At 32.9% G+C, this 22,764-nt stretch overlaps 2 protein-coding genes across 2 annotated transcripts; both read left to right on the forward strand.

The window, feature by feature from the left end:
• The first annotated feature begins 11,306 nt into the window (after positions 1–11,306).
• LOC140961427 (probable beta-D-xylosidase 7) lies at positions 11,307–16,708 on the forward strand. The gene is made up of 6 exons (XM_073419935.1): positions 11,307–11,773; positions 14,229–14,701; positions 14,785–14,882; positions 15,084–15,848; positions 15,979–16,320; positions 16,406–16,708. The coding sequence occupies exons 1-6, from the start codon at positions 11,348–11,350 to the stop codon at positions 16,645–16,647; spliced, it is 2,346 nt and encodes a 781-aa protein (XP_073276036.1). The 5' UTR covers positions 11,307–11,347; the 3' UTR covers positions 16,648–16,708.
• Positions 16,709–18,872: 2,164 nt separating this feature from the next.
• Positions 18,873–22,056, forward strand: LOC140961811 (uncharacterized). Its single transcript, XM_073420515.1, has 5 exons — positions 18,873–19,263; positions 19,362–19,435; positions 20,584–20,719; positions 20,812–21,096; positions 21,533–22,056. The coding sequence occupies exons 1-5, from the start codon at positions 19,147–19,149 to the stop codon at positions 21,803–21,805; spliced, it is 885 nt and encodes a 294-aa protein (XP_073276616.1). The 5' UTR covers positions 18,873–19,146; the 3' UTR covers positions 21,806–22,056.
• Positions 22,057–22,764: the final 708 nt, after the last annotated feature.

A 22,764-nucleotide genomic window follows, 5' to 3' on the forward strand; every position in this document is an offset into this window, starting at 1 on the left:
TTTAAATCCTCGCAGAGAACTCAAAGTGAGTAGTATGGTATATGATTCGAAATCAGTCTTAGAACAACTGGCTTGCTCTAGCTCTAATTTAATCTTTTTTACTGTTTGAGCCATTTTGTTTTCCTTTCCAAATATAAAATTTATACAGAAAGTTTTGATTTTCTTTTAATGAAAGGTAGAAGTGCTTGTTCTTCGTCACCTCATACATGATCCACTGGAATGTTGACAATTTACATCATTATTTTTTAGTCTTTTCAATGTTAGTTTATCAATCTATTCAACTAAAATATAATATTCTTTAATGTTGTGTTTGGATTTACGTATTTTCCATCAATTGATTTCAAATGTATTTTTGATGTTTTTAGAAGTAAAGTAATAAACTTCAAATCTACGAATTACATCTTTATATAGTATTTCATGTTTTTTTAGGTCATCTCCAACTCAAAACTATATTTTAAATTAGTACAGTTTCTTCACCAAATACAATATTCATCTACAACTCATCTACTTCAAATCTTACTCAAAAAAAGAATATTCTCGGATTATTCTTTTTTATTTGATTTATTTAATTTTTTCCTTATTAGTTATTAAATGTGTATTTTTTAAATTTAGCGATATAATTATAATTACATTTTATATTTGATATAATTAATATTATATTATTAATAATTGTGATAATATTATTTTAAAATCTATTTATAAATTTTTATAATTAAATATTTCAAATTTTATGATTAAATATCTAATTATTAAAATAATATAATAATATCATATTATTATATAAATAATATTTATAATTTTTAATATAAATGTTTATAAATAAAAATAACAAAAAAATTTAAAAAAAAAGCTCCCCTCTGCGCCGCTGCGTTATTTTGCGAAATAGCGCAGATCGGTTAGAAAAGAACCCCTGCCATTTTAGTGCAGGGGTTGGAGATGTCCTTATGATGGATTTCAAGTTCACCCATATATTCAGTAACGATGTCATTTGAAATTTATTTTATTTTATATTATTAATAGATAAATAGGTAAAATGTGGATTTAAGATTTAATATATTGTTTTATTATAAACAATAAAACTATAATCAAAATACATGGATTTCAAATTTATCTATCAAGTAATATATACAGGGTGTTATAAACTGTACTACACTTTGTTTAAACAAGTACTGTTTGTACGAATTTATAAAAAATCAAATGCATCTAACATTATATATAAACAAAATAAATTAAAATAAATCATATGCAAAACATTCGATTTATCTATTTTTTCTTTGGAAAAGAATATCTTAAGTGCGATAAAAGATTAAAACAATTTAGTATTGATTTTTTTTTAAAAAAAAAAGATGTGTTATTTTGCCGTGATTTATTATATTTTATTTATATATAATCTTTGATGCATTTAATTTTTTATAATTCATGCAAATGTGTTAGGTGATGATGCTGAACCTTCCTCTTAGGCTGGCCACCTGCAACTTTCTGCCAATAACAATAATCAAATATAATATGATATGTTAGATTAAAAAACGGGGCTCAGATAAACTGATTTTGACCTCTCCAAATACGCCGTAAACCAAGGTGAAGACCACAAAAGGTTTCCCAACGCTATCACTGGTTAATGTTCTCACGGCCAGCGGGTTGCACACACACACAGAGAGTTCGTCCCCTTGCTGTCAGGAGAACAAACGAGAGTGAAAGGAACACAAAACAGAGAGAACACCAAAGACACTCAGTCACCGAAGGAAGACGCACACGAAGCAAAGTCTCACGTTCTCCCTTCTCTCTTAATCGGCTGCTCACTCTCTTGGGGGAGAAGAAATGCTAGGCGGCTGCTGTTCAAAGAATAGAAGAGCCTTATTTAAGCTATATAGCCCAGACGTAAATAAGGAAGGAAGCGTAATGGTTAAGGTAATGGGCTGGAGAAAATATTGGGCCAAACCCAACATTTCTCAACCTTTTGGCCCAACACCGGTTCAACTGGTCAGGATAGTCACCTACAGCCATCATCATTGCCCCACTTGCAGAAGACACAAAGTTAGTACAAGTACCAATATGTAGCAAACACTAAGTAAGCTACACTACAGAACAGAAACTGAACACATCAATCAGAAGTATCAAATTTTAAAATTTTTAGACAAGATATAAAATTTTCAGTTGATAAACACTTAGTTCCCATGTCAGCAGGATTAAATTGAGAAGGGATTTTTTCAAGATAGACTATGCCTTTTGCAACCACATCACGGATGTAGTGGAATCTAACATCAATATGTTTAGTTCTATAATGAAAAACAGGATTCTTACACAGTTGTATACCAGACTGGCTATCAGAAAATACTACAACATCACCTTCAAGAAAACCAATTTCAGAAATAAGACCTTTCAACCAAATAGCTTCTTTTAAAGCTTCAGTGACAGCAACATACTCAGATTCGGTGGTTGAAAGAGCAACAATGTGTTGTAATTGAGATTTCCAGCTAATACAAGCACCACACAATGTAAACACATAAGAAGTTGTTGATTTTCTATTGTCCCTATCATTTGCATAATTAGAATCCACATATCCGACCAATTTAACACCAACATCAGATTTTGAAATTTTTAAACCATGCCTCACAGAACCATTCAGATATCTCAAAAGCCATTTGACAGCTTGCCAATGGTAAACACCAGGATTAGATATATACCGACTCAAACAACTCACAGAATATGCAATATCAGGCCTCGTGCTAACCATTAAATACATGACAGAACCTATAGCATTTGAATATGGCACATTTTTCATGTTTTTAACATCAAAATCAGTTTTAGGGGATTGCTCTTTACTTAGAACAAAATGACCAGCTAAAGGTACATTGATTGGTTTTGCATTTGACATGGAAAATTTACTCAAAATTTTCTTAACATATGTATCCTGATTCAACAAAATGACAGAACGTTTTCTATCCCTATAAATGTTCATGCCAAGAATACGTTTAGCATTTCCTAAGAATTTCATATCAAATTTAGCACTCAAACAATTTTTGACATGATCAATAGTTTTCACACAAGAACTAATCAATAGAATATCATCCACATAGATAAGCAAGAAAACAGGAACTTTAGCATTGTGTTTGAAATACAAGCAATAATCATAATTACTTCTAGTAAAATCCATAGAGATCATGCATTCATCAAACTTTTTGTTCCATTGCCTAAGAGATTGCTTCAATCCATACAAAGATTTCTTTAGCAAACAAACATGATCAGGATACTTAGAATCAACAAAACCATCAGGTTACCTCATAAAAATTTTTTCATCAAGTTCACCATGTAAAAAAGCAGTTTTAACATCTAATTATTTCAACTCCCAATCAAACTGAGCAACAAGGGCAAGCATAATTATCACAGTAGTAAACTTTACAACAGGAGCAAATATTTCAGTATAGTCTATCTCTTCCTTCTGAGTAAAGCCCTTAGCCACTAACATAGCTTTAAATCTGACAGATTCACATTCATTCTTGACCTTAAATAACCACTTACAGTCCACAACAGAACAATTTTCAGGTTTAGGTACAAGGATCCAAGTGTTGTTAACATGCAGCGAATTAATTTCTTCATTCATCGCATTTATCCATTGCACAGAGTTTTCAGATTTTAAAGCTCCTTTATATGACTTTGGTTCAACATTATCAATTGACTCAAACACACTAAATGCATGAGAAGTCATATGAAAATCATCAAAATGTTGTGGTTGCCTAATATTTCTTTTAGGTCTATCCCTAGCCAATTGATAATCATTCAAATTACTAAGATCAGTTTCATGCATATTTTCAACAATTTCTTCATGCACATCAGCATCAACATGATTATCAAAAACAGTTTCAGTCAGATTTTCAGGTAAATCTTTCACATCAGGAACATTCTGCACATTTTCAGGATCATGACTTGGACCAAGTAAATGCTCCACCCTGTTTGGAGTAGTGGCTGGTTCAGGAATAGATAAAGGAACAGATAAACAGGGAAATTCGAACTCATTGAAAACAACATCCCTACTGATTAACACTTTAAAACCAGGTTGGTCCCTTAACCACAATCTATAACCCTTAACCCCATCAGGATAGCCAAGAAAAACACATTTCACAGACCTAGGTTCAAGTTTGTCATTTTTCTGATGCACAAAAGCAGAACAACCAAAAACTTTCAAGTTTGAAAAATTAATTTGCGTATCAGACCACACAGATTCTGGACACTTACCATTCAAAGGCACAGAAGGAGACCTATTTATCAAATAAGCAGCAGTGCAAACAGCTTCGCCCCAAAACTTTTTTGAAAGACCAGAACTTGCAAGCATACACCTCACCCTTTCAAGTAAAGTTCTATTCATACGTTCAGCGACGCCATTTTGCTGAGGCATATAAGGGACTGTCCTATGTCTTTGAATGCCAGATTCAACACATAAATTGTCAAACAATCGATTACAAAATTCAAGACCATTATCAGTTCTTAGAATTTTAATTTTCTTACCTGTTTGATTTTCAATCAAGTTTTTCCAGTTTTTAAACTTCTCAAAAGCATCAGATTTGTTTTTCATTAAAAACACCCAAACTTTTCTTGAAAAATCATCAATAACAGATAGAAAATACTGATTTCCACCATGCGTTGGCACACTAGCAGGACCCCACACATCAGCTTGCAAATACTCAAGTATTTCAGAAGTGACAGAGTGTTTGGGAATAGGAGAATTTGGAAACATAACTCTGGATTGTTTACCAAGAACACAAGAGTCACAAAATGGCATACAAGACAATTTATCAGTACCAAAATAACCATCTTTGTGCAAAATTTCTAGACCCTTAGAACTCATGTGACCTAATCTTTTATGCCACAAATCAGTTTTGTCACTTAAGACAACATTCACAGAATTTTGCACACAAGATTCACATTCAGCATGACAAACATACAAGTTTCTCTTTTTGGCAGCTTTGAAAACCACTAACGACCCTTTCATAATTTTCATAACCCCGTTTCCCCATCTACCCTGTAAATCATCATCTTCTAATGCAGCACAGGAAATCAAATTATGACATAAATCGGGAACATGCCTCACATTTTTCAAAGTTAACACATAACCAAAATCAAATTTCAGCGATACATCACCAAGACCAGCAACTTGACACAATTTTTCATTTGCCATAGAAACAGACTCATGCTTCACTTCTTTATAATTAGAAAATAGATTTTTAAATGGGGACATGTGGAAAGTGCACGCAGAATCAACTAGCCATTCATTTTCAAACAAAGAACTTGAATGCACAGAATTCACCATATACACATCACATACCTCAGTCACAATAAAAACATCACCCATGTTTTCACTACTAGAAGCCATATTAGCATGGTCATCATGCTGATTTTTGAAATCTTGATTTTTGTTTTGCTTGGGCATAGAACACTCTCTAATGTAATGACCAGTTTCACCACAATTATAGCATTTTCTATTCTTGGGTCTCGTCTTGGATCTCGCCTTACTCTTACCTCTATTTTTAGCAGAAGATTGGTTGTGGTTGTTTGAAGGTTTTTGATTCTGAAATCTGTTTTTAGACCTTACTCTAACAAACATGACCTCACCAAAATTATTACCACCCTTATTGGTTTTTAAGTCTATCTCTTTGCTTTTCAGGCCGTTCACGACAGTTTCTAAACTTACCTGATCTCTACCATACTTAATAGCAGATTTAAAATCACTGTAAGAATCAGGTATGACATTTAAAAGCACAATAGGGGTGTAATCATCAATATTCTTATCTCCTATTTGCTTAATATCTTGAACTAATTTGGTAAACACATCAAGGTTTTCATCGATGTCCTTATTTAAATCAAGTTTGAACCGGAAAAATTTCTCAAGCAAAAACAATTTACTGGGCAACGAAGTTTCAGTGTAAAGTTCTTCTAATTTTTCCCAAAGTACCTTAGCCGATTTCAGTTTACCAACTTTTCTTAACACAGAGTCAGACAAGTTCAAAATTATAGACGAATAGGCAAACTCATCCATTTCAGCCCTTTTTTCAGTAGTTTCAGCAGCAGAATATGACAAGTCTATCGCTTTGAAAACTCTTTGTTGTACCAAAATACCTTTCATTTTCTGCTGCCATATTGAAAAATCTGTTTTTCCATTAAAAGATTCGAGATTATATCCAGTCATAGCCATTTTCAAAAAAAAAACAAAACAAAACGGTTAACAAAAAAGCAAATTTTTCACACAGAAAAAATTTCAATCACACAAGATCAAAACGAACACAGCGGAAGTGACTTTTAGCCACGGAAATGGAAACACACCAAGCACATAAAACCTAGAGTTCTACCAGCAGCAAATCCCAGCACATAAATCCGCGGCAAGCGGTTACGCTACAAAAACAGTAAAAAGAGGTTCCAGCCAATATACCAGAGCGAAACCCTAAGTAAGAGTTTCAAATTCCGACGAACCGATGGCGATGGCATGGCGAGCAGCAACCAATGGCTCTGATACCACTGTTAAGTGATGATGCTGAACCTTCCTCTTAGGCTGGCCACCTGCAACTTTCTGCCAATAACAATAACCAAATATAATATGATATGTTAGATTAAAAAACGAGGCTCAGATAAACTGATTTTGGCCTCTCCAAATACGCCGTAAACCAAGGTGAAGACCACAAAAGGTTTCTCAATGCTCTCACGGCCAGCGTGTTGCACACACACAGAGAGAGTTCGTCTCCTTGCTGTCAGGAGAACAAACGAGAGTGAAAGGAACACAAAACAGAGAGAACACCAAAGACACTCAGTCACCGAAGGAAGACGCACACAAAGCAAAGTCTCACGTTCTCTCTTCTCTCTTAATCGGCTGCTCACTCTCTTGGGGGAGAAGAAACGCTAGGCGGCTGCTGTCCAAAGAATAGAAGAGCCTTGTTTAAGCTATATAGCCCAGACGTAAATAAGGAAGGAAGGGTAAGGGTTAAGGTAATGGGCTGGAGAAAATATTGGGCCAAACCCAACAAAATGAAACTCAATTGAGCAAAATGTAGTATGTTTTAGAACACCTATATCAAATGATTCGTCCCAATATCTCTAACTTATCATTAAAGGGATAATGTTTCGAATCTGAGACTCTAATTTGTAATCCTAATTTTCTAAGTATCAAAAAAAGAAAGAAAAGAAAAGATCTCAGATTTAATTTAAATCCTATAATTATTTTTTTTAATCATTAGATCCTATAAATATCGTGTTAATAAAGGCGGGGGAGAGTTTTCCTCATAGGAATCTCGTTGGATTCTTACATGGATTGGTCTAACCCTAAATAATTTTCTGAAATATAAAAAATTAGACCAAAAAAAAAGATTTGAAATTATATAATCTACTTCGTTGGCTAAAACTTAAAATTTCTGAACACAAATTTCCCTAGTTTAATATGGAATCTTTGGGGCATGTACGAAGATTCCTAGTAAAAGATGCTGGATGCCATTTTGAGGATCTTATTATTATTATGATTATTGTAACAAAATTAAATTTTATTATTGAATAAATAAAATTTACAAAAACTTGACGGTATGATGAGTCAATTTTATTGTTGATTTTTTTTAAAAGATGCGTTATTTTGCCGTGATTTATTATATTTTATTTATATATAATGTTTGATGTATTTAATTTTTTATAATTCATGCAAATGAAACTCATTTGAGCAAAATGCATTACGTTTTGAAACACCTATATCAAATGATTCGTCCCAATATCTCTAAAATATCATTGAAGGTATAGTCTAGTTGTCGGATCATTTCTTTTGTCATTTTACAACACTGCTAGCCCATTTAATCTGTCATATGATATTTTTTTTATCACAAATATCTTTTGATTAACTTCAATTTCTAGAAGTTTATTTTCTGCTGATGAGTTGTGAGTGGTATGAGTAATAAAATCTTACTGACAACATAAGTATTTGTGAATAAATCATTCAAATGCTGTAGACTATCATTTCGTTTTATTAATTTGTTGAATAACAACTTATGACCATCAACTTTGGCATAGTTTGGTACACGTGATAGAATAAACATGTGATATATAATATAAGGATAAGTTAAGGATAAATAAGATGTATGATATTATATTTAATGTTTGGTATGATTTTAATAAGGGTGATTAAATTTATATATTAGATTGTAACGACAAAATTAACCTTATTATAATAAATTTTATAATTTCAAAATTGTTGTTTGAGTTCATATTTTTTATCTGTTCATGCGCCGAAAATGTTTGCATGGTTTATTTATTTTTACCTAATTTTATATATTATATAATATGATAATTGAGCCCTTGATTTTGTGAGTCAAGTCAAATATCAATTTTTAAGGTTAATCGAGTGATACTAATAATTTTATTGAGATTTATAAAAATCATTTATATAATTATTTCGAGTTCATTTATATAATCATCATATTATATAATATATAAAAATAAATAAAAATATTTATTTGATTTTAATTTCTACATATTAGCATAGATTTATAAAAAGCATTTATATAATTATCATCTAGTGATACTAATTTAGAACTTGATCATATATAAGATTTTTATATATTGAGGACAATTAAGTCATTTGTGGTGTTTTTTATCATTAAATTAAAATTATCACACCTAATAAAAGGGACATTTTATCCTTCTAAGAAATTATTTATCATCATGGGATTTTTAAAATGATACCAAATGTGGGATAAGGAGGATTATTTATCAATCTCTCCCTTATCCCGTGTACCAAACTATGCCTTTGATCATAACTCACCGCAGTTAATATATAAATGCCAATTGTGACTCAAGATTATGGAAGCTCCATATAATACTTCATTAAACCAGTGAAATGCTCAATTTTTATATTTTTTCATATTCAACAAAACCCAAAACTTTATTGATATTCTTTAAATTGTCCAAACCGAACTTGAGAAAAAATCGAGCTTAATCTATTATTAACAAAAATATTCAGATTGGTCTTTTTATTTAATATTGAACTATATTTTTTTTACTGTGATATTAACTCAATATATAATTATAATAATAAAATAATAATAATAATAATTTTGGGTCCTCTAAGATTGGGCCTCGAGGCCGTGGCCTCTTTGGTCTTACATAAGATACGGCTCTGGACTTTGCAATTATTAAAAGAAATATTTGTGGCTTTAACTTAAAAAAATGTGTTTAACTTGTTTCTTAAACTTGGATTGATGGATTCTACGTTATATTTTGCTTAATTTAATTATAATCTAAAATATAGTGAGATGTTGATTTTACTTTTATAAAAGTTATTCTGGTAAAAAAAGTTAGTACTATAATAAATTATTTATCAAACATTATCCACTTCATATTTTCGGCCTTTTACAATTGTTTTCAAACAGTTGCTGATTTTTCTCTATTTCTTCATAACTTATAAATTTAAACACTTTCAAAAAATATAATCATTTGCAAACACTGTCTAAGAGACCATGCAAATTCATTAAATACATCATTATAAGATAACATTACATTAATGATATGTGATATCATGCGAAATAAAAAAAAATATTTAAATGTAATTAAATGGACAGATAGCCAAACATGATCACGATTTATTATGAATAATCACAATTTAATCATGTCTTATTTGATAATAAATGGCATCTTATTTTCCTTTTAGATTTTAGTTGAAGGGGAATGCAAAAAATGACCAAAACTTTGAGGAGATATTTGTCACGTTGATTTCTTTTTCCTTTTTTCTTTCCTTCAATGAAATCACTACGTACTAAAACGAGTATAAATTGGTGAAATTTTTTGAAACAAAAGAATCAAAAGTAATATTTGTTCGAGTTCAACCCACAAACGAGAATATTATCCTCCGTGTAGATCAAATGATCGTCATTATCCGACACCTATTGTAGCATGTCAACGCAAATTGATTAAACGTAAAAACTTTTGGAACAGATATCCTAATTGAGTCATCTATGAAAAAAATATAAATTTTTTGTCGAAATTATTACTTATTATTATAGATATAAGTTTTATTGATCCGTAAAACTATCTCACAAAAAAACTTACTATTGATTAAATGGTTATTGAGATTGAAGTTATAAAATAGTTTTTATTCCAAACTTAATTAATCTCTAAAAGCCAATGTCAATATGGCATAAATAGTCTAGTGATAATCACAACGTTGGCTTGGATTTTTTTTTATTAAATTTCAATCGAATGTTTATCGTGAGATAATAAAAAATAATATTTTTGACATTAAAAATAATATTTTTTTAGAGTGATCTAAATAGAATATATGTATCACAAAATTGACCCATAAGATCATCAAATATTGATCGGATCAGCTCGTCTCATTAATATAAATATGAGAAACCATATTGTGACATGCTCATCTTTAAAACGTAGTAGGTGATGATCCAAAGTACACAATATATACATATTAATTAGTTTGTTAAAAATCGTGAAATCCACACGGTTAGTGTTTTACACTTTTGGTTTATTATTATAATTATTATATAGCATTGTAATAGAGTTAACTTATGGCATAGAATAATCTCACCACGTTTTGAAATTCTTGTTCAATGATAGGATTTCCTCGTGTATATAGACTCGAGCTCGAGTCTTCACCACCCCTAGATTAGGATTTCGAAAAAAAAAATCTGTAATATTTATATTATTTTTTCGACCATCGGTTTTTCTGGAAAAAATAATAATATTCAACGGAATATTTAAAAGGGGAAATTGATTTTTAGTTATGTATGTTTAATTTTTATGCTTTTCATCATCTATATTATGAAAATTCAATTTTAATATATTCTTTTAGTTTATTATAATTATTATATAGCATCGTAATAGAGTTAACTGATGGCATCGAATAATCTCACCACGTTTTGATATTCTTGTTCAATGATAGAATTTCCCCGTGTATAGACTCGAGTTCGAGTCCTCCCCACCCCTATATTAAGATTTTAAAAAAAAATCAATCTATAATATTTATATTATTTTTTCGACCATCGATTTTTCTGGAAAAAATAATTGATATTCAACGGAATATTTAAAAGAGAAAATTGATTTTAGTTATGTATGTTTAATTTTTATGATTTTCATCATTTATATTATCAAATTTCAATTTTAATATATTGTTTTGATATTTGTTGTTGTAATTTTAATATTTTTTAATATAATATTGATATGATATATATATAAAAAATATTGAAGTGTAAAATATCACATCAAGAACTTCCTCTTAAAAAAGATTTTCCTATTTGTTTTACATTTTCTTGTTTCCATTGCATTTATATATATGGATTCCACTCTACTTCCTTTCCTTCACTCCAAATTCACCATGACGAAGACATTCATCCCTGCAACCACCACCACCATTATCTTCTTCTTCCTCACAACATCCGCCATCGCAGCCCAACCCATCAACCACCGCCCGCCATACTCCTGCGACGCCGCCGATCCCGCCACCAGATCGCTCCGATTCTGCGACACCTCATTGCCCATCAGCGAACGAGCCCGCGATCTGATTTCCCGCCTCACATTGGACGAGAAGATCTCCCAGCTAGTCAACAAGGCGGCGGCGATCCCGCGGCTGGGTATCCCGTACTACGAGTGGTGGTCGGAGGCGCTACATGGCGTCGCGCAGGCCATCAGCGTAGAGACAGGGATTCTGTTCAACAGGACTATCAAAGCGGCCACTAGCTTCCCTCAAGTGATTCTCACTGCCTCCACCTTCGACGCTGATCTCTGGTACCGCATAGCCAAGGTTCGTCTTCCGAAAAAAAACTTATAAAAATTTGTTAATGTTTTCTTGAAGATCCATTATTGAACTGCAAACTTGTATTGGAGGAGGTTGGACTTTCAAAATTACACAATTAATTTTTTACAATTATAATTTTAAAAAAAATCATTTATGGATATAAACTCCACAACTTCTAAATAAAACTTTTTCATTAAATCAAATATATTATATATAGTAAATTCTATACTTATAGAACATTAGTTTTTTGGGTGATATTGGATATGAAGATACTTATTTACGTCGTGATTACGTTTTGATTTCACAAGAAATTCTTGAAAGATCAATATCAGTATTTTATACTTAGAAAAGAATGTAATTGTCGTGAACATAAATATATTTATACTTTATGTATATGTATTTTTAAATATAAAATATTTTTGTATAAAAAAAATATAGAATTGTGTGTGAATATTAAGATAAGGTACGTTATCATTGAAGTAATGGGACCAGAATTCTCTGGTCAAGTCAAGGGTAGCTTGTTCTTGATTTTTTGTATCTTGTTTTTATATATTTTGTCCACGACCTGGAATTTTTATTCCCACTTATTTCAAAAATAAATAAATAAAATATCCTCATTATTCCCCCACACTATTCTTTTTCATTTTTAAAAAATATAATTTTTTCAGATGTTTATAAGTAAGAAGTTGGGATTTTATTTTTGTTTTAGTTCTGAGAAGAGAATATTATAGTCGAGTCTTAAACTTGAGATTTCGTCTCAAATTTAAAACTTTAATATAGAGTGAATTATAAGTCCCGAGATTTAGGTAAGTTTTGGTTGGGTTCTTATCATGTTATGCATGTGTTTTATCCTCTCCAAACGTTAATCATCCATCCAATGTAAGGACAAATTATATAGAAGACAATTTTCTTTAGAATCATGTTATAAATACAACGAGATTCATACAAAAACTCACACAATATAAAAATTAAATACAAAAATTCAATTTATCAAAATCTCATTATATCATTGTTGTAAATATCGATACACGATTTATTTGTTATATATTTAGCATTATTTTTTTAAGGCTTTGGCTTGAGTGGTAGGTACCCTATCAAATGTTGGAACATCCATCAATTAAATTAAACAAGACTAAAGCTCTGAGTGCAGTTCGCGTGAATGTGTGTGTGTGTGTATATATATATATATATATATATATAATAAATAATACATATTTATGTAATTGTTTTGGTAAAGTAGGGGTAGCAAAGTAATTTCATGCGAGGCCATATTATGAAATGAACCAAAATAAGATCATTCTCCGCTACATCGGATGTAAAAGGGAGACTAAACTCCAAATATCTTGGTCTTGCATGAGCCTAATTAATATATATAATATAATTTTTTTAAAAAACTATTATATTCTAATTATTATTTTGATTATTTTTTAGACCAACATTCAAGAGTATGTCTCTTGTGAGACTGTATCATGAATTTATATACGTGAGATGAGTCGACTTGATCTATATCTAGAATAAAATTTAATATTTTTGGGATTAAAAGTAATATTTTTTCATGGATCGAGTCAGATAGATGTTCTATCTAAAAATTCACCAGTGAGACTATCTCATATGAGTTTTTGTGTATACCTAAACTTTTCCATCGTATTTTTAACTTCATTATTCTTTATCTCATTTTGCATTTTTGTCGTCCATCAATTAAAAAATATAATTACCACACACAAATCGATTTTAAAAATCATATTCAGATGCGATTTGAAAAACAAAAATCCTTAAACATGGAGCAAGGAAATTCTCTTCAGTATCATTAAACTGAGGCTCCATCAAGTACACATAAAAATTTTTAGTTGTCCTATATCAGTTGGATAAATAATATGGACTTGGACAATCCTCCCTCCTTGAGCTAGCTTTTGGGGTTGAGTTAGGTCTAAGTTACAATCTTAACATGGTATTAGAGCTCAGGTTCCACCGTTATGTGTTGGACTGCCTATAGTTAGGCCACTCGTTCTGCCCATTGTTGGGTCATTTGTAAATTTCACGCTCCAGATGTTCATTCCTGGGCGTGAGGGGTGTGTTAGTTGTCCTACATCGGTTGGATAAATAACCTGGGAGTTGCATATATGGATTTGGACAATCCTCCCTCCTTGAGCTAGCTTTTGGGGTTTAGTTAGGTCCAAGTTTCAATCTTAACAAAAATATTTGAAAAAGGCTTCCAATTTGTGGTTAGGGTGCGGGCGCGCGCTCACACACATATGTGTAACTTCGTAAATATGCAGATTTACCCACGAACATGGACAAAATTCGTGGGTTGGCCCAAATATTTCTCCTTCGAATATTGGCGACAAGTATATATCATGTAGTTTTAGTGTCATCTAATGCAAATAGCATGTCAGTTATCAAAGCACTATATTTCTTGTTTCTTACTTATGGTGGGTGGCATCATATATATGTACATTTGAAGGTGATTGGGACAGAGGCAAGAGCATTGTACAATGAAGGGGATGCAATAGGAATGACATTTTGGTCACCAAACATTAACATATACAGAGATCCGAGGTGGGGAAGGGGCCAAGAAACACCCGGAGAAGACCCTTTACTTACATCCAACTACGCCGTTTCGTTCGTCCGAGGAATACAAGGGGATGGTTTCGAAGGTGGCAAACTCAGTGATGGCCATCTTCAAGTCTCTTCATGCTGCAAGCATCTTACTGCCTATGATTTGGATAAATGGAAGGGATTCAATCGTTTCACGTTCGATGCTAAGGTTACTAAACAGGATATGGCTGATACATTCCAGCCACCATTCAAGAGTTGTGTGGAGAAAGGGGGAGCTAGTGGGATAATGTGTGCTTACAACCTTGTGAATGGGATCCCAAACTGTGCTGATTATAATCTGTTGACAAAAACTGCTCGTGGAGACTGGGGATTCAAAGGGTAACATTTTATCTAGTTAAATTTATGCAAGCTGTTTAGGATTAATTGGTGCCCAAGTCCCTAACTACGTTTGAAAATGGCAGCTACATAACTTCCGATTGCGACGCAGTTTCGCTCATTTTTGAGCAACAAAAATATGCCAAATCGCATGAAGAGGCTGTCGCATTCGTGCTTAAAGCCGGTATGCCGAACCCTTTCAAGCGTTGCAGTTTTTCTTAGTAATTGGATTGTTATATGTTATAAATGTTAAATTAAACCGTTACCATAAGCTGAACTTTTGACTTTTAATTTAGTATAGTACTAGATATTTGGTTCTACAATCTATGTATGTGAAGTCACATTCTTTACTTAGTTTTTTTAATGGGATCAAATGGAAAAACAGGCATGGATGTCAACTGTGGCTCCTACTTGGGAAATCATACAAAATCAGCAGTTGAAAAGGGAAAAGTATCGGAATCTGATATAGACAGAGCCCTACACAACCTCTTTTCTGTAAGAATGAGATTAGGACTTTTCAATGGTAATCCTACTGCACTCCCTTACGGACAACTGAGTCGAAATGATGTTTGCACACCTGAGCACAGAGGGTTAGCCCTCGAAGCTGCACGCCATGGGATCGTCCTTCTCAAGAACTCTGGAAACCTCCTTCCGCTTTCCAAGACAAAAACCAAGTCTCTCGCAGTAATAGGGCCCAATGCTGCTGTGGCCAAAACACTTGTTGGAAACTATGCCGGCCCTCCTTGCAATCCCATTACGCCACTTGAAGGGTTGAAGAGCTACGTCAAGAATATCGAGTTTAACCAAGGCTGCGACACTATAAATTGCACTTTCATTAGCCTCGGTGAATCCCTAAAGATTGCGGAGTCAGCTGATTATGTTATATTGGTTATGGGGCTTAATCAAGATCGAGAAAGCGAAGAACTTGATCGTGTAGACTTAGTACTCCCTGGTGAGCAAGCAAGTCTTGTAACAAACGTTGCTAAGGCAGCTAAAAAGCCGGTTATATTGGTGCTGCTTTGTGGTGGTCCTGTTGATGTATCTTTCGCAAAACATGATCCCAAGATTGGAAGCATTTTGTGGGCTGGTTATCCTGGTGAGGCAGGGGGACAAGCTATTGCAGATATAATATTTGGTGCACATAATCCAGGTAAAAACTGCTCATGTTCTCGTGATTAAAATTGACAAAACAAATATGTTTCTGTTACGGTAACATTTATCGCATTTTTATTTGGTTTTCGACATAAACAATGGTTTTTATGATACATGGTTCTGTGCAGGAGGGAGGTTGCCTGTTACATGGTATCCAAATGATTTCATCAAAGTGCCAATGACAGACATGAGAATGAGACCTGATCCTTCACAAGGCTATCCAGGGAGAACATACAGATTCTACCGAGGCGAAAAAGTATTCGAATTTGGATATGGCCTTAGCTACACAAAATATGCTTATAAATTCCTATCTGTCAGCCAAAGAGTGATCAACTTCAAGAACACACATTTGATATCCTACGAGCAAGAAAGTGCTAAAAGTATTTCGATTTCGGATATCGGCTCCGAATCATGTGAGAAGGCTAAGTTCTCGGCAGCCGTTGGAGTTAAAAACCATGGAAAGATGGCAGGTAAACACCGATGGTTCCTTTCTTTCAAATTTTTGCCTAGTTTAACACACCCTCTTGACTAAAATTCATGGCTCGGCCGCTGCAGGTAAACATCCGGTTCTGCTGTTCCTTCGTGGCGATGGAGATGCCGACGGTAGGCCAACGAAACAGTTGGTTGGATTTCAAACTGTTAGCTTGGATGCAAATGAGGAGGCTACTCTTGAATTCCAAGTGAATCCATGTGAGGACTTTGGAAGAGCTAATGAAGAAGGGTCGATGATGATGGAATCAGGGACTCATCACTTGGTTATAGGAGATCAAGAATACGCCATACACACTAACATTTGAAACATTTTAATATTTTTTTCCGCGTCCAATCAATAAAAGAACTCGATTATTTTACCATCAATGCTCGTTTTGCAAATAAATCCATTCAATATTTCCCCTCATATGTTTTTCAAAAAAAATTATGCGAAACATCAATTTTGTGATAGACAAATTTCTGATTCATCTCAACTCATAAAAGATCATTTTTACGACAAAATATTTTCTTTTTATAATTACGGAGCGAGTCAAATCGTCTCACAGATAAAAATTTATGAGAGCGTACATCTGTACATGATTCTGATGCCGAGTTGTTTATCTATCAGCATAAACAGATGCAATAATTCTTGAAAAAAACAATTAATAGTATAAATGGAAAATATCTATAATCGGGCGAACAAAATGACACTCATATTAGTGGACAAGATGCATATAATTTTGTATGATGATTTGGAATGAAATATTTGAAATTTGAATTCAAATCGTGAAATCTTTTCCGAGACTCCGAAAGGTTAGGAAAGCGTTGTGATTACGTTAGCCAAATGTTGTAAAGCATTAAATATTAGAAATACTTTTTAGTTTCTTGCAAGTGACGAAATCAGCTTATATATAAAAATAATAATATAATGTTTTATGACCATCAAAAAAAATAATATAATGTTTTATGACGAAAATCGAAATGATATTTCATATGAAATTTATGTAAAACTCATATATAATTTTTGTGATCAAATAAATATTTAGTACATTTTTTTAAAATAATAATAGTACCTTGCGAAGAAAAAATAGTGAGAAATTAGGCAATAGTTAGTAAATGGAGTGTTGGAACAAATCCATGAAAGCTTAGACTCAAAGTGGACAATATATATCATGGCAAAAACTTGTATGAGACGGTCTCACGGGTCGTATTTTGTGAGACAGATCTCTTATTTGGGTCATCCATGAAAAAGTATTACTTTTTATGATAAGGGTATTATTTTTTATTGTGAATATCGGTAGGATTGACACATCTCACATATAAAAATTCGTGAGATCGCTTCACAAAAGACCTACTCTAATATCGTACTATTATGGAGATATGAATTTATAAGTTGGAATATATCTCCATTAGTATGATGTCTTTTTGGGAAAGTTAAAAAACAAATACATGAGTACTTAGACTCAAAATAAACAATATCATACAATTATAAAGATATATGACTTCTATTGTTGAACAGATAGTTTGAGTTTTTTCACTAAAAGTTATTCTAAAAAACATATAAATGAAGGCAATTTTTAGATTTTTAATTTAACTTTTATTTTTAAACATAAAATCCATATATACAAAGATTAATCTGTTTTTTCCTCTTAAGAGAATAAAAATCATATCGATAAGCAATCTGAAATTTAAATATGTCGTGTTTGTTTGGTTATTATTCAATTTGATCAATCCACAATCCTTCTCATTTTATTTTTTAATTCGACCATTGACCAATGCAACGTATTTTAAAATTGATCTCCTGAATCTAATTTTCAAATTCAAATCAATCCAATAATTTTCTAGCAATTATCATTCTTATGCTAAATCACCTTTGAATCCCCAAATTTAAATCCCCAAATCCCAGTTTTTTGGCTATGTAGTCTCAGCAAAAAAAACAAAAAAGTAAGTATAAATCATTAATCATTAAATAATCATTAAACACACACACACGCACACATATATATATATATATATAAAAAAAACTGAGAGTGTAAATTATAATTGTGTATCCAATTTTAGTCGATTGATATCACAAATATGAACAAGTTTCTTGTGAGAGAGTCTCACGAATCTTTATTGTGACACAGGTTAATCATACCAATATTTACAATAAAAAGTAATACTTTTTCATGGATGACCCAAATAAGATATCTATCTCACAAAATACGATCCGTGAGATCTTCTCACACAAGTTTTTGCCAACAAATATATAAAAATATATAAATCAATATGTTTATTTAATATTTTTGTAGCTAAATTTTCTTAAATCAGTACCATGTATAACAATTGTTGATATTAATAAAATTATTTTAATTATATACTCATAAACTTATTTTTTTATCAGATATAAAACAACTAATATTTAAATATCATATATTATATTTTTAATATTTTATATCAATTTTCATAAAATATGCCAATCGTAACCGATAGATTACATAAATTTTCTTTGTGAATCGAAAACAAATCGACCCGAATCAAGTTTGAGTGGAGATTTTTGCTCTGTGTTGGGAACCCACATCTGTCACCGTCACGTGCCATCCCAGCTAGCGCACGTGTCGACCCACTCTTTCATCTTCTTCCCCGCAAAGCAAGAATATTACTATACCCACTTCCATCGAACTCACTTCTGCTCCACACTTTTCTTTCCTCCCATTGCCCTCCAAATCCTCTCCGTAGCCAAGCTTCCAACAGAGACATCGCAAGGGCATCCGAGTCATTTCACTCCCACCCTCCCTCAGATCTCGGCTTGCCCCTTTTTCCCCACTTGAATTTTAGTGTTCATGGAGAGAGGAACTCCGGTCAGGAAGCCCCACACTTCGACGGCAGATCTGCTCACGTGGTCGGAGATTCCGCCGGAAAACACTCCCGCTACTGCCTCCGCCACCCGCTCCCACCAGGTGATGTGCATTTCACTCAATTGATTGATAAACGTGGGAATGTTTTATTTTTTTTCTTTCAAAGTTTTTGTTTTTGAGTTTTTGGTTGATGGATGCAGCCGTCGGATGGGATCAACAAGGTGGTGTTCGGGGGTCAGGTTACTGACGAAGAAGTTGAGAGCCTGAATAAAAGGTGGAAGATCTACCTTCGTTTTCTCCTGTTTTCATTTTTGTTTGAATTGATTGATTTTGTTGCTGCCATTTTTACTATCGTTGTTGACCTTTTCTCGGGGAAAAAAAATAACGCAGTGTTGAGATTTTGTTGGCTCGTGTTTTGGGTTGCATTTAATATTTTTGGCTGCATCTTTGAAAATTTAGATTTGAATTTGAAATTTTAAATGAAAAAGCCATGAAGAGATTTTGTTGACCTTTGACTAAAAATTGGATCTTGTTTAACTGTCGGATAATTTTCTTCCTGAGATTTGCATAGGCTGTTCGGGATTATATCTCAATATTGATAAATATTATTCGAATCTGGGTTCATCAATTTTTTAAGATAAGTAATTTCTATCTCGAAAGCATGATTTACTTAGAAGGTCAAGCGATGATGTCTTAGCTGATATCAGTTCCTCTTCCACATTTTGTACTGGGTTTCACTATCAGTTTTGTAAAACCAGGTAAATTGTCGTTTATTCTCCAGTTTTTTTGGTTGTGTTAGCGCTAACGACCATTCAAAAAATAAAAATAAAAATAAAAATCGAGGCATACCTCGAAGATTATAGAATTCGATAGACCTTGTAATTTGAGGCGTAGGTTTCTAATTCTCACGGCTCACTGGAAAATCAAGATTTGCGCAAGCTTTATTCATTGTATATATTCAACTATGTAGTGTAGGGTGTGTAGGGTGATTGATCTCAAGCTAATAAAGTTAATATAAAACAAACATCATGAATCCCGTTTTGTAATAGACAATTATCTTTACATGTGTCTCTTTACATAATAATCATTCCTCCCTGCAATGCTTGACAGAACCATCACCAATGGAAAGAATCCATTAGAATACAATTTTTTAGTTGCTTTATTGAATCTAGGAAACAAACGTTCACCAGCGTAAAGATTCAGGACAACTTTATTTATAGACTGATTTACACATAAACATAACGAGCCTTTTTCGAAGCACTTTGTTTTTTTATTACTTATAAGCTGTCCATTCCTCCGTTATGCTAATTTGCTATGGTTAGGCAGATATGTTCGAATTAAAGGATTTGTTGATCCACTTGCTAATCTCGTGCCTTGTACTTGTACATCATTTAATGTACACACCTGCTTTCACTGTTTTAGGAAACCATGTTCAGGCTATAAAATGAAGGAAATGACTGGGAGTGGTATATTTAAAACCAATGGAGATAATGGATCATCAGAGACTGAGTATGTTGACCAGACCTCAGCAAATAAAACTGGATTGCGTATGTATCAGGTATTCGCAAGGGATTCTTGTTTAATATAGTGTATTACTATAGATATGACACGCCATGTCTTGTTAAAGTTTATTATTAATACTGTTATTAGCAAGTGGTGGGCGGAGTCAGTCAAATTTCTTTTGGTGAAGAGGAAGACATCTCTCCCAAGAAGCCTGCAACTCTTCCTGAAGTTGCAAAGCAGCGGGAGTTGAGTGGAAATTTGGAGAGCGAATCTGAAGCAAAGTTGAAAAAACAATTTTCAGATGCCAAAAGCAAAGAGCTCAGTGGGCATGATATTTTTGCTCCCCCACCTGAAATTTTACCCCGCCCTTTGGCTGCTCGGGCTTTGGCTTTAAGAGAAAGCATTACCATTGGAGATCATGGATCCCAGGATGTACGCCTTTCTTCCAAACTTGACTTAATAGCTGCATATGCTTTTTACGAAATTTTGTGATTTATATATGGAAGTTTTATTCAGCGTAGTAAAAAATTTCAAACAAGGTCTTTTTTGTTGTGCATGGAGTGTATGGGCTACTGTTTGCTATGTCATTGAGGGAGATGCATTATTGGCCTCTTGATGAAGTGTTTTTCGCATTTTCTAAAATAACCTTCCCCCTTCCTGACCATCTACTTTGCATATTTATAATTTTGTTGTACTTTTGAATTTCTTTTATCAACAAGTTTTATCCTTTAATTTGAATGTCAAAAGATTAAAATGTGAAATCGTTTCAACATGGTACTGCGTTGTAGTCTCTGTTTCCTGTCTTTTGGGGACTGTTATGTAAATATAAAGCTGAAGTCAACTTCACCTGCTTTCCTGCATTTTGAAGGGTGCTGGAGGGCAAAACAATGGCTCGTCTACTGCAGAAAACATAGTAAAGACAGCGAAGAAGATTCCTAACCAGAAATTCACCGAGCTCTCCGGAAACAACATTTTCAAGGGCGACGCACCCCTTGCATCTGCTGAGAAACCACTGAGTTCTGCCAAATTGCGAGAGATGAGTGGCAGTAACATCTTCGCGGACGGAAAGGTGGAATCTCGAGATTTCTTAGGCGGGGTTCGTAAGCCACCGGGCGGTGAGAGCAACATCGCCCTGGTGTAACGTATTAGGTCTAACTCAGTCATTTACGAGTTGCTTGTGTCGTGTTTTTATCTTATATTTGGTGGGGATTTATTCTGATATGGCTTGACATTTTGTGTGGTGGATTTTTTTGGCATGTTTTAGGTTTGGTTAACATTTTATGGAGAGTTTGTCTAATTGAAGTCGTTGTCTCTCTCTATTGAAGCATGTGGTTGCAATGTCTATGAAGTGTTTTGGCATAATATTTATGGTCAAGTATTCGTTTTTAGTTATTTTCCTTTTGTTCTTGTTTCCTGTTTTTTTTAGTTGAAATGATATTTGGTATAATCGAGTCTCGTACTTGATATCTTTTCGATATTTGAGATTTTGGTATCAGATGAGTATATAAAACCATAGTTCTGACGGAGAGTATGATGGTTTGCGCCGAAGTATGTGAGAGCATCTCCAACCAATCCAGTATGTTGGATTGGAGCAACACTACAATTGGCTACACATGTGCTTTTTTAATTTTTTAATTAGTTTTGTTATATTTTATTATTTTAATTAAACAATAAATTTTATAATGTTTTTTTTACTTTTTTAATTATTAATAAATATTAAATACAAAATTTTACTACTTTCAATTGTATTTAATTAATATAAAAAAATGAATCATTCTCTTTCTGACAAAAAACTAAGCGATCCTCTTCCCCAGGCGTCTCAGACGAGGGACCTTGGACTTGGGATGAGATCTTCGACGCATATCTCTACACCTATGAGTCGTCCGAACAGGTTTTCATGGTTAAATTTAACAGATAATCAAATTAAATTATTAGTGCTTTAAAAATGTACAAATTACAAACGACAAAAAGTAAATATTACGAAATGACAAGTAACAAAATTAATAAACGTAAAAAAAATGAAAATAAATAGATTTTTAATAATTAGATAAGTCAGACCCCGATCCTCCAATATCTCTTCAAGTTTTTTTTTTTTTTTTT

The sequence above is a fragment of the Primulina huaijiensis genome, chromosome 16, assembly GCF_012295235.1.
Source record: "Primulina huaijiensis isolate GDHJ02 chromosome 16, ASM1229523v2, whole genome shotgun sequence".
Taxonomy (NCBI): domain Eukaryota; kingdom Viridiplantae; phylum Streptophyta; class Magnoliopsida; order Lamiales; family Gesneriaceae; genus Primulina; species Primulina huaijiensis.